Below are 12760 nucleotides of genomic sequence, written 5' to 3' on the forward strand. Positions count from 1 at the left end.
TGCCGCTGATTTGGCAGAGGTGCAGGAGGCGGGTGGAAATCTCCCCCTGCTCTGCAAGGTGCGCTTGCGGCAGCGGGGAAAGAGGGTCGCCCCGTGCTCGTGCACACGGATTCCCATCTGATGCGAGCGGAGAGCTCGCACACACACAGAGAGAAACACCAGTTACCAACAGGGCTTGTTCGGAAAAAGAAACAGGGGGAGCTTCTAAATTAAGCGGCGACTGCACGGCCAGCGCGCTCCTGACCGACTCCTATCGCTCAGCTGCCCTTCCTATGCTTAAACAATGGCAGAAATAAACTTGCTAATTTAAAAAGAGAATTGAAGTGAAGAATTAACTTATCAGCTGTCTCCACGGGGGGAAGGGGATGATACATTCCGGTTAGCCAGACAAACAAATTCAAAATACCCAAAAGAAACAAATCAGGTTTACTGAAGGAGCTGGTTCATTTCTTAAATAAAAACAGAGACCACAATCAAGCCAGTCGAGTTTAACATCCTAGAGAGGGAAAAGGGCAGACGTTTAGTAAAAGAGAGAAGTTGCGAGAACTTGTGGCCAAGGACCGACTCTGGGGGTTGCTTCTTCGGTGACCTCAGTGCCCCAGCGAGGGAGGGGGAAGGAAGGCAGATCAGCAGCGGCGAGATGGTTTTCGGGAGGGCACCGGTAAAACCAGAGAGGGAAGGTGCCTGGCCCTGAGCACAAGACGGTGCAGCTGATTTCATCCCGCTGCCTCACCTACGCACAGGGAAGGAGCCTTTCCCGAGGAAGAGCTTCCTCCTTGCCGAGGTGCCGGGTCTGGCGTTGGGATTCCCACGGCCGCATCCCTACGTGTTGCTCCTCTCCTTTGATTTTTCACCTTTGTTGTCCTGGCGGGGAAGAGGAAAGACAAGCAGAGGCTTAGGCTGCCCCACCACGAACGCCACGCAGGGGTTGCAGCGCTATCGCCAGGGTCCTGCGAGCAAACACCCTCCACGCCTGGGTGCCACAACGCGACCGCTGCCCACCCGCGCCTCCGGCTTTCTCCGCGCCCACTCTGGGCACAACCAGCTCCCTTCAGCCAAGCTCTCCTCGTGGTTCAACATTTCTCCGTCGCGAGGCCTTTCAAAGGGCACCTCCATCAGACCATCTCGCGCTGGATTTACAAACGCTGCATGTTTCCCAGCCCTCTACCGCGCCGCACGCCGCCTCCCCGCGTACGGGGAAACAACCGGCACATGCCTGCCCGGGTCTGGGCTTGCCGCGATTTGGGCTCGCTCAGCTCCCATACGCTAAGCAAGGTATTAAAAAGGAAACCAAACACACACGTGGCACTCTGGCGTGCACACACACGCACAGCTCACAGCACTGGAGCGAGAAAACCGTTCCCAGTGCAGAGAAACGGCTCTCATCTCTGGAAAGCCTTTCAGTCTGCTGCCTGAGTCACCTACTGCTAAGGTCTCAACATTTATTCTTCCAGAGAAGTCACTGCCTCCTAGCTTAGGACTGGATTTTTCTCTCTCTAAAGTGTTTTGTTTTCTACCCTGAGCAAATTAAAAAATAAAATAAAAAAAAAAAGCAAGCGTCAACTTTGGACTTACTTTTTACGTGGGTTTAGTTTTAAAGTACTTAGAAACTCAAATTAACTGGAGCCCTGCTTACCACCTGCAACGAGAAGCTGAGGTTTGGGACATGTCAAAGATTAGACAGTTTAAGATTTCCTTGGAACAACGTATTTTTTGGATGGGAGAGGGAGACTGCAGCATCACGCACACCCCAACGGTACAGCATCACACACGCGCAGACTCACGCCGAGGGGACGGTACCTCGGGAGGCGGTGGCTTGATAGTCACAGGCTGGGACGTCCTCCGAGGTGGAGAAGGCTTGGGCTGCACTTGCTGCTGGACAGTGTTGTAGTACGTGACCCCTCCGTACACCTGGGACTGGGCCTGCATTCCCCAGAGAGCAGAAGGGTCAGTGCTCTTCACTGCGTGGGGGCGCAGAAAGCCGCATCCCCTGCGAGAGCACAACGCGTCTCGGACAGCCTTTACGGCACGCAACCGGGCCGCGAGAAGACGCCACCGCCTAGCGCCGAAGGTGAGCGGCCGCAGGGGGATGGGGGTTGATTTGTGCTGTGCTCCCCAAGGCTACAAAGAACAGCAGCACTTACAACTCCCGCAGGACCCTCGCCCACCCCTGCCCCTTACCAGGGCCTCCCTGCTCTCGGCAGGGTGGACAGGTACGGGCTGCAGCAATCCGCAGCCACGCCAGACTGAAGTTTGTGGCAGATGGGTTTCCTGCGCCCTGCAGAGTTTCCCAACTGCCACATAATGCCTGCGCTTCGCAACAGCAGCAGCTACCGTTTTTCTGCCCAGACAAGGCAGGTAGCAGTTCCCCTTTACACCGAGATCCCCTCCAGCTGCCCGGGGGCTCGGGATCTGCCCCAAAACCAGGCTGGTTCCCTGCCGGGGCAGCTGGGATCAGCCCAGGACAGCAGGGAAGGTCAGAGGGGTTGCAGGGCTCGGGGAGCGTGCACATCTCTCGCCTGCCACTGCGTGTCAGCCGTGTGCCGCTCGCACGGCGGCCACGGGGAGCCACGGGTTCGTCATCACGACGCCCACAGAGATCTGCTTCCTGGCTGCCCAGCAGCTACGGCGGACACAGAGGTCGGACATCGAGCGGGAACAGCCAGCCCTGTGCTGGTCACACCAAGGGCTTTCCCGTCCGGTGCCGAAGAACGGCACCAGCCAGTTTCCAGCCTCCCGCCTCCACCTCAAACAGAAAGGACTTCCAAAGCGATTTTCAAGGTGTCCTTGGCCTAGCATGGACCTGAAGGGGACATAACGATTCACAGGCTCCCGGTGGGCTGTTTCCCCGTTCTGTAGGGAAAGACCTCGATTCCGAGATCCACCAATACAGGCATTTCATCCGCTAGACCCAGGGTAGCTGCGCAGCAGGCACAGGAGTAGTCCTTTTCAGTTACCCACCCCAAGCAGAGAGAGGGATGACGGCAACCAACCTCCCACCACGGAGCAGCCCAGCTGCTCCACATCCTCTCCCAGGAAGCCTCAGAGAATATACCCACACACCACAGGATCCCTTCTGCTCTCGACGGCTCCTGCTCAGGCAGCTGGCTTACCTGCGTGTTGGAATAGAGATGAGGAGGGGGCGGAGGGGGTAGTGCTCCTGGGGGGTAGGGGTAGCCAGGATTCCCAAAATTCATGACTCCAGGAGGGGAGAAGTAAGTCGGTGCAAGCAGCTGCTGCGGCGGGGGCTGGCCCGGGGGCATGGAGACTGGCGGAGGGTACAGCCCAGGGTTTGCCATGGGGGCTGGCGTCTGGTGGGGATGTAAACCTGGGAAGCAACAAAAATAAGCTGAACGCGATGTCGTGTGTAAAGCCAGCACGTCCCGTGGAGGGCTGGGGCCGCTACGACGGCAGCTGGTCAGCATGGCTGCGCCTTCCCCGCTGCAGCCGGAAGGAGAAGCGCTTTGCTCAAAGGCCTTTCCTGCAGCCACGAGACCTCAGCTCCTGCGCTGGGGAGGGAAAAAGGGAAGCGCTTCTCAGCGCAGCGGAGCACGGCCCCCTCTGCAATGCCAGGGTCCCGATTCACCGGAACCGGACACAGCCCTGGTCAGCACATCCACTTCAGGAAACAGTTTTTGTGGGCGGGATAGAGAACATGCCAATTCAACAGCTCTCATTTCTGCTTTTCTTTTCTGATCTACAAGCAGCAGGGACTGAAGAGCCAGCCTAGCACAACAGCTGGCAGAGCTGAGCACCCCACTGAAGGGGAAGCGACTCAGCCAGGAGGGTCTGCACAGAACCTGCAGACATCCAGCCAGAGGCTGCCAAAACATTCAGATCACCTCGGTCCTGCGCTGGCTGCAGGGCCCAGAAATGTCTGTTTTCCTTTCCTTAAAATTTATATTGATCCAGCCTCACTGCATGAGGGAAACAGGTCTCTTCCATGTTGTAGGAATAGGGAAAATGGATTCCCCCAGCGACAGAGGCTGCGTTAAACCAGTTATCTGCTCCCCAGCACGGGCTGAGCCACCCCAGGGCACAACCGGAACGTCGGTACCAGCTGCCCCGTGCCCCGCTGGGGAGCTGGTTCCTCACCTGGGTGAGGGAGGTGCATTTCTGGCTGTACGATCATCCCCTGAGGCGGCAGCGGGGCCGGGTTCTCACTGTGGGTGTAGATTGGTCCCTGGAATTGTACTGCAACACACAACAGCTGGTAAGGAAAAGCTCCACCGAATTTTATTCTACTGCAGCAAGTCACATGCGCACCCCAGCCAGCTACCGTTACAACACTTGAATGCAGTGCTGCAAGCTACATTCCCATCGGCACACGCAGTCTACCAGGCTCGCAGATGCTACGTATTCCCAACAGAAAAGCCTCCTACTCCCTTTACAAAGCAGAAGACTATTCGGAGAATTTCTTCTCCAACACTTCAAATGCTGAAGTAAATTCCTAATCTATCCTCAGTCTTGTTCTGTAATTTTCCCCGCTCTTAGATGTCAAAGACATTGCTCTGATTTCAAGTTAATTTTAAATCCTAGCTCTCATGAAGAAAAGCAGTGTCCTAGAGAGCCCTTGCACAGGGAGGGGAGGCGGTAACCCTGACTATTTCAGTGGGTTTAAACACCGATCAGGGAGGCTCAGAGCAGCCTTTTAGTTACCGTACGAGACGACGCAGCGATGTTATTTACAAGGGAAAGGGAAGACAAAGCCCTCACTCTGCCCGACCCTAACAGGAGTGGGGGAACTCCTGCGCCAGCTGCTCAGGTCTGAGCACACACGGAACCTCAGGAGCGGGAGGGAAACACTCACGTGGGTCGTAGTAGTGCCCTTCCATGATGCTGATGTGCATGGGGGGGGCAGGCTCCGGCACCGGCGGTCTCTGCCGCTGCGACGAGTAGCGTTTCACACGGCCCCCCTGCACCGCCTGAAAGAGTCCAAAGGGATCGGCGAGGGTCAGCGCGAGGGGCAGGAGCCCTCCCTCCAGCGAGGGAGCACCGACCCGCTCCCCCGCCAGCCCCTGCAAAGCTCTATCTGGGTCACACGGTAAAAACTATGAACACCCACAAAAGGGAAAGGCTGAGGTGTCGTAGGCAGCCTCTAATTACTACAACGCAGAAACAAATAAATGCTGGGCTTCCGCGCTTCTAAAAGCAAGAGTCACACTCCACGCAACAAGCTTTACCATTTCCTCCATCCTGTTAAACTGAGGTGGTGGCCCAGTTCCCACGTGCATATGGTTAGGAATACCTGAGGAAGAAACAAACTGGTTATTATGGTTTGCATTTGCTCCCAGTAAAGAGCCACCTCACCCGCCGAGGGCGCTGCGCCCGTCTTGCTTTCATGATGAGAAACCTTTTCTAACGACTTCATCTCTTAGGTTACAATTTTAAATATTTCAATGCAAATTAGAAGCTCTTGTGCCACTGTTCAATCATCCACACTGCTCAACACCTTTCAAATCTTGCTAAAAAAGAAAAATAATCCTCAGCTTGAGATCCAGGTCCTGATCTAAGCTCCATTCCTGCGGAGACAAGGACCTCTTCAGAGTAGAAACAAGGATCCACGTGGGACTGCAGTTTAAACCCTCTACAGGGCGTAACCGCTTTTATCACGTCTTCTTTTAATTCAAACAACAAAGTTAGGGCGTACATTTAAAACCACAGCGCCAAACTGATCACAGGCGATTCCAGGGGAGCAAAAGTGGACAAAACAAACACTGGAAGTGCCCCCGGATCACTGATACTTCATATATACGGACAGGCATACACGCTGTACATACAGAAGGACCTGATGGCTGGCTGACCTAGCCAAATGCCTCCCAGAATTAACTCCGAACCTTCTCTGCTAGGAAGAAACAGAGGGACAGTAGAGTAATACATCCTTCTTAAGGACAGAAAGTGGTCTCCTATCTGCAGTCTAGAGCTGTCTCACGGTAAACTTGTTAAGATGCTTTATTTTTAAGCATCACAAACAAACAAACAAAAAGAGAGTACGTAATCTCAGCTGCAACTCACAGCACTTTTGAACTCTCATTCTACCAGCACGTTTAAAGCCTCTCTACTCACATCCGCAGTCGAGACCAAGGGTCTGTTCACACAAAGATTTTACCAGTCACAGCAGCGCAAGAAGACTTATGGTTTCATGACCTAAACCTCAAGAGATGCTTATGAAAGCAGCAAGTCGCTTTCTTCTCCTTGCTCCAGTTTTATTTCCCTCGGGAAGGACTCTAACACTCCCCAGAAAAGACTCCAGTTCTGCAGAGATAATTATACCTGAATGACCTCTCGCATGGATGCTCAACTAGAACTCGGTCCTTAGCTCACACGGGGGTAATTCTGCCAAATATCCCTCCCTCAGCTGGCCTGCCTGCTGCTGCAAACAGAGCAGCTTCCTCCTACCGGGCACAAATGAATTTGCCAGTCCCAGTCAGGCCTTAGCTAGAGGCAACCAAATCTCAATGCTAGGAAATAAGCTGATGAACAGAAGAAAGCTCCCTCCTGCTCCTAGCAGGACATTACAGGAGCCCGATCATTCATTACCCTTACCTACCAACCGAGCACAAGGCTCCTCATCTCCCAAACTCCAACTCCTGCTGCAGCAGCCGGTCTCACCGTGATTCACACTGCACAAAGTCCCTGTTGCCTGTTCCACACCCAGGCCTTGAGCTTCACTGAAGCTTCCCCGTTCTCAACCCAAAACAGGGCAGAGAGAGTGAAAGGACCTACTGTTATGTCCTTCCCAGCTCTAATTCAATTAACCTACACCGGAATGTTTAATTTCCCCTTTTTCTCTTCTCTTTTGTCCCCTCTAACCACCTCTCCACTGCACTTTCTCAGTAGCATGCATCGCCATCACGTACCTACCCTGAGACTGGAACAAGGCAGAGACAATTCAGCTCTGACCGACTACACGAATGCAGAATTGCATCTGCCTGGGGCTGCAGTGGAAAACCAACAGGCTGCACCCACTTACCCCTCAGCTCCCGGGTCTGTATGAACTGAGACTGCCCCGGAGTCCAGTTCTGCTCAGTGAGATTTATTTGGGTCATCTCTTGCTCGAGTCCATCCAAGCTGGATTCTACCGGCGACTCCCAGTTACTGCTCTTGGCTGGCGGGGGGGACGTCTCGGCTTGCACAGGTTTTGGAGGCACAGGAGTCAGCCCTTCTGAAGCGGGCACTTCATCTGCCAGCTTCCCTGCATCCCCAGCTTTGATTCTGGTCCTTCTTGCCCGGGAATAAGACTTCTTTTCAATTGGTCTGTCTGGCGGTGGCTGCGCAGCATCAGCAGCCGTGGCTTGGTTTTCCAAAGCAACCTCCTCCTTCACAGGGCTGCTGTGGACATGTGCCGCTTCCATCTCGGGTGACTTGTCTCTCGGTGGGGTTTGCTCTGCACGCTTTGCTCGATAGTTGCTCTCCTGTTTCGTTTGCTCACCGTTACGAGACAGATGCTGGACGCTTGCTTCCGAAGCTCGGTAGCTTGGACGGGTCTCTTTGTAGCCCCCCATCCTCGGGTAGTTCCTAGGCGGGGGCATCCTCCCTGTACCTGCAGAGCTCCGGTTGGTGAACGTTCGCGGGGGAGTTGTGCTGTCTGCACCTTGGTGCCTTGGAGGCTTATTTGGCCTCTCGTTGGACCAGTTTGGGTCTCGCTGAGGAGGACTCCCAAACCTGAGGAAGAAAAATAGTACAAACGACTGGAAATAAATCCCCGAGTGAGAGGTGCCGCTGTGCCAGGGAACCCCTCTCCTGTACGCAGCGTGCAGAACTCCCAAGACCAAGGTCCCACCCCACGGCCAAAGCCAACAGGGCTTTCCCCCTTCGGGGCTTCAGCCCTGCCGTTTGAAGCGCCTGGCACAAAGGCTGAGGTTTCCCTCCGAGACGAGCCAGGCTCTAGTAACTTTGCTGCTCACCTTGGTTTGCGCATCCTCCTCGGCTTGATGTCATCGGGGTTGTGAGCTGACCTGATGTCATAGCCATAAAGCGCGATCAGCTCCTGCCTGGTCTTGGGGGCCTGCTCGTCCTCCCGGAATTTGTCGTGCTCCCAACGGCCCTCGTCCTTCCACAGCTTCCGCTGACGACCCTTCGGCCTGGAACAGTTACACAGGGAGGACCAAGAGATTGTTGCAAAGCCAAGGAGATGTTGGCAGCTTCAGCCAGCCCCACACAGAGAGACCAAGCATTTCTAGGGCAGGGTGCGCACAGCGTCTCTTCTTCCTTCCACTTTTCCTGCCCAGCAGCTGCTGGTCTACCCATTGCTATTTCTGAAAAGCAGCAAGGGTCACTGCTCATTGGCAAGAGGCTTTCCTTGTGTTTTGGGGTTTTTTTTGCACCACCCTCATTCTCTCCTTCAAAACAAAGAGCCAAAACGCCCTGGCAGGACACTGCAAGCAGGCAATTGAAGCACAGACAAATCCTCCTTGCCGATGCCTTCCCAGCGCTTCACACCGAAGCAAGGAGCTGTGCTGCCAAACGCTGGCCTGGGAGTTGGCCTCACCCTCCCAGAGAGAGGCAGACACGTGGGGGATGCTCACATACCTGACCTCCTCCTCCTGCGTCTGCCCTCGGAGGTCGTGCTCAAAGAAAAGCCCTTTGCGTGGGATGTAAGCCGGGTTCTTCCGATCCTCATCATCGTCCAGGTGCTTGGGAACTTTTTTCCCAACTTTATTCTCAACAGGTTCAGTGCTCTCCTGTCAAAATCAGACAGCTCTTACCACTGCAGCAGTCCCTCTGCGAGAAGCCCCCCACAGCCCAGAGAATGCCTGTTTAACACCTACCTGCCCGTCCCCGCTTTGCCTCTCACCAGTTACAGCACCTTTGGAGTCAGGTTTCTCATCCCCTTTCTCTGCTTTTGCCGCTGACTCACAGGAGTCATTACTATCCTGCTTCAGTTCCACTTTGGCACTTTCTTCCTCGCTGTAATCCTCTTCCTCTGCCTGAAAGAGCCCCAGTTACTCAAACATGCACCTTTAGCAACAGGTCCCCCAGGAATTTCCCCACACAAGTTCCCAAATCTGGAGTTAGATCCCTGTTCCAGTTGTTAGAGACCCGACTCTTTCAAAGCAGAGGATTAGCTCTCAAAGTCCTTCCTGTCCCTGTATTTTTATGGTAAAAGCAAAGACTAAACCCAACACCTCTCTCTACCAACTCCCACCAGTGACATCAGATCCAACAGTCAGGCTTTCTAGAACAGAGCCAGGACCAGCTCCCCCACAAAGCCACAGCCTCTCGCCGCTCTGAAAGGAAAGGGCTCGTGCAAGCCGGGGAGACCAGCGAACAAGGGCCCTCAGACCGTCCCTTCCTTCCCACACCGAGGGCCCGGATCCAGCCAGCGCCGCGTTTCCAAATTCCCTGGAGTTACTCAGCTGACTCACTCGGAGCACTCCGCTCGCAGGAGCGTGACCTCGTTTCACCCTCCAGGAGCCTGCAAGCCTTGCTTAGGCTGGAACTGACACTAAAAATAGCTCTGTGTGATTAACAAAAAGACTGCTCTATTTTTCTCTTTCAACACAGCGTATTTGCACATCAACTACTCCTTTTGTTTACGTTGGGGAAACCCAGACGTGGCATTATTTTTAGGCACAGGAACAGAGTCATCCTGGCATGTCAGTGATGCAATACCCCCGCTGCTCCAACAGCCCAGCCCAGCGTGCACCAGCGCTACTCTGCTTCTACACACCAAGCCCCGGGGGAGCTTCCGCGCAGGTTTCCAGGTTTGAAGAGCTGCTGCACGGTGAACACGGGACACTGCCCCTTACCCTCCACGTATCACCTCTACAGCCCGCCGCACTCCTTCCTCACTAATGGCAGAGATTAATTCACAAATTAACAGCCCCTACGAGCTTCGATTTCATCTGCCTTGTTGTTTTGCGTTTCCTCTAACTGCTGCCCCCCTCAAGGTCCCCAAAACAGCTGTCTCAAGAGAAGGGCTTTCACTAGAAAACCTTCATTGTAATCCTTAGAAACCAGAACTTCTCTAAACTTCCTCAAGATGTTAAACTTACAGTTCTGAACTTAAAATCCAGGGAAACCTACAGCCACAGGCTGCCGCCCAGGCTGCCTCCCAGGCGCAGGCAGGGGGTCTTGCTGCACGCGAGGTGGGATTTTCTCAGCACGCGCCCAGCGCAGAGCTGCCAGCACTCACGGGGTGCGCCACCCCTCCAGCTGCTGTACGCAGAAGATGGGGATGCTACCTGGGACGCTTCCAACCCAGCACTTAGTTTTTAATTTCAACTAATTAAAACACAACCAGCATCCTACACTTCCTTCCGCACCCTTCTTGGCCACGGCAAATCCTGCTCCCAGTATCCAGTGTCCGAGGAGCCAGGCATTTTTTCTCCCCCCATACACACTGGCCCTACGCCCGTCCCGCAGCAGCGCAGGCGGCTTCTCCACAGGGCTGGGCCCAGCGCCGTGGACTGCGCGCGAAGGAACCGCCCGGCGAGGGGGCTCAGACCGAGGGAAACCGTTTTCCTCTGCAGCGGCGATGACTACGCTGCAGCGCGTCTCGCTCCGAGTCTGTGCGCGGCTGGCGCGAAGCACACGAGCTGGTATCTTGAGACAAAAGCAATCACTGCCGACGGGGTCAGTGGAAGAGAACGAAGGACACAAACTGGGTTTTGTGCTAAAATTACGCAAGATGCAGTCACTGGGCAGAACCCTTTAAACACCAGGACAGAGCTTCCTCTTACCTCCGAGTCTTCTGCGCTTTCGTAATCTGAGAGTACAGCTGTGGGGGAGAAAAAGGAGTTTGGTGTCAGGGCAGAAACAGAGACACAGCTTCTCTCCGAGCGTAACACGCCGTGCTGCGGGCGACCGCTGGCAAACACGCACCGACAGTCCCACCAAGGGGAAGTCAGAGGCCAGCAGCAACGCGTCCCTGGTGAATACCACTGCTAGCTCGCACAGGAGGAAGCAAGGGCGACTTTGGGGCGCGCTGCCCCTGCACCCCACGTTTGCTTACTGTTACGAGGTAATATTCGGGATGACAACAACTACAGGACTATTCGAAAAGGCATTTTGTCTGGTTTTTACTTTTTGCACACAGACAGCACTTGCGGTGCCAGAGAGAGTCGTTACTCACCGTCTCCTTCAATGCCATCCTCGCTTTCCTGCGGAGAGAGGGAGAGGAAGGTGGGTTAGCGGAGGGGAAGGTCAGCAGCCGGCTCCCTGCGGCATCCTACGATCCCAGACACAATTACAACAAGACTTGGCCCCGGGCCTATCGCATCTGCCCTTGGAAGCTCAGCTTCAGCGGCCGAGAAAGAAGAAACAAATTCAGGGCTCCCAGTACCTTTCTCTAAGATCCTTCGAGAGCGAGCTACGCTGGCGGAACGCAGCTCAAGAAAAAAAGCACAGATTGTGTTAACTGCTGGGGGTTTTCAGAGCGAAAAGAGTGACATCGACAGAGAAGCCAGGTTCCCCTCCCTCGATAACAGAGAGCCAGACAGCTAACTCGGGAAAGGAGAAGAGGATTACTTAAAGCAGGAGCCCAGGAATAATGAACAGACACCAAGCAAGACCGAGCTCAGGCAGACATCTGCTAGAGACTCCGGTGACAGAAACACAACCCTGCGCCCGAGAGAAGACGCTGGATGAAGCAGAATCAGCTCAGGAAAAGTTTCTAGTAAAAGAACAGACTGATCGAACTGCGCAGTAAAAACAACCTCAGATCAAAAAGAAACCCAGCCAACGCATTAACGAGATAAGCCCAAATACCAAAACAACCGAGCAGAAACACGCTGCGATTCGGGAGGAACTTGAAATAACCGGCGCTATAAACCCCCGACGGGACAAAATCGCACCCAGCCGTAAACTGTCAGAGGAGAAGAACTGCCCCGCAGAGGCGGGGGGAGCAGCACCACAAGCTCCCTGTACGAGGCCTTTAATGCCCTCACTTTAATGCCCACCACGAGAAGGCTGGCCAGAGTTGACACAGAGCGGAAGAGGCCCGACTGGGCAGCAAACCCACCCGCCCGCGCCCCGCTGCGCGGACCCCAGGCCGGGGGACGGGACCCCGCAGTAGGAAGCCAGCCCCGGTACAGAGGGGGACCCCCACCCCCCCCACCCCGGTGCTGGGGGGCCGCAGAGCCCGGCCTGTCCCGGGGGGCTGCCCCAGCCCCGCTCCCCACCCCCCCCCCGGGACCCAGCCCGGTTCCCCCAATCCCCCAGCCCGGCGCTCCCCCAGCTCTCCCGCCCCGGCCCCCCCCGCACCCCAGTGTCCCCCCCAACCCCTCCAGGTCCCAATGCCATCCCCCCCCCCCCAGCTCCGAGCCCCCCGACTGCTCCCGCCTTCCCCCAGCCCCCCCCCCGGCCCCCCTCATCCCCAGGGTCCCCTCGTCCCCTCTCTCCCCCCACTCCCGGGGCCCCCACGCTCCCCCACACCCGCACTCACACACTCGGACTCGGGCGCGCTCTTGGCCGCGCCCCCGGCAGCGCTCTCGGCCCCGCGGCCCCGCGGCCCAGCGCTGAGGGCCCCGGCGGCGCCCCGCGGCGGGCGGTGCGGCGGGCGGGGGGAACCGGAGCCCGAGCCGGAGCCGGATCCCGAGCGGGAGCGGGCGGCGCTGGCTGCCGAGTCGGCGCTGTCGGAGGCGGCCGAGTCCGAGTCGTCCTCGCTGTCCTGCGAGGCGCGCTGCCGCCGCCGGTCCGCCATCTTGGGCAGCCGCAGGGGCGGGCGGCGGCGCGGGGCACCACGGGACGGACTACACCTCCCGGCGGCCCCCGCGGCCCGCGACGTCACCGGGGCCGCCGCCGTCCCGGCAGCCCT

General features: G+C 56.2%; 1 protein-coding gene across 4 annotated transcripts; it reads right to left on the reverse strand.

Moving 5' to 3' along the window:
• Window positions 1-407: 407 nt before the first annotated feature.
• On the reverse strand, window positions 408-12687 carry CASC3 (CASC3 exon junction complex subunit). 4 transcript variants are annotated; one of them, XM_075523306.1, is made up of 14 exons: window positions 12389-12687; window positions 11078-11105; window positions 10686-10723; window positions 8772-8930; window positions 8533-8684; window positions 7908-8084; window positions 6974-7665; window positions 5184-5248; window positions 4811-4925; window positions 4096-4194; window positions 3114-3328; window positions 1801-1923; window positions 1576-1639; window positions 408-864 (listed from the first exon to the last, which is right to left on the reverse strand). In XM_075523306.1, exons 1-13 carry the CDS (start codon window positions 12644-12646, stop codon window positions 1604-1606), a joined length of 2157 nt encoding a protein of 718 aa, XP_075379421.1. In that variant the 5' UTR covers window positions 12647-12687; the 3' UTR covers window positions 408-864; window positions 1576-1603. The 4 variants fall into 4 exon arrangements, with proteins under 4 accessions (XP_075379421.1, XP_075379420.1, XP_075379422.1 ...); XM_075523305.1 differs by having other exon boundaries at window positions 1576-1652; XM_075523307.1 differs by lacking the exon at window positions 1576-1639 and having other exon boundaries at window positions 1785-1923.
• Window positions 12688-12760: the final 73 nt, after the last annotated feature.

Source organism: Mycteria americana, chromosome 22, assembly GCF_035582795.1.
Source record: "Mycteria americana isolate JAX WOST 10 ecotype Jacksonville Zoo and Gardens chromosome 22, USCA_MyAme_1.0, whole genome shotgun sequence".
Taxonomy (NCBI): Eukaryota; Metazoa; Chordata; class Aves; order Ciconiiformes; family Ciconiidae; genus Mycteria; species Mycteria americana.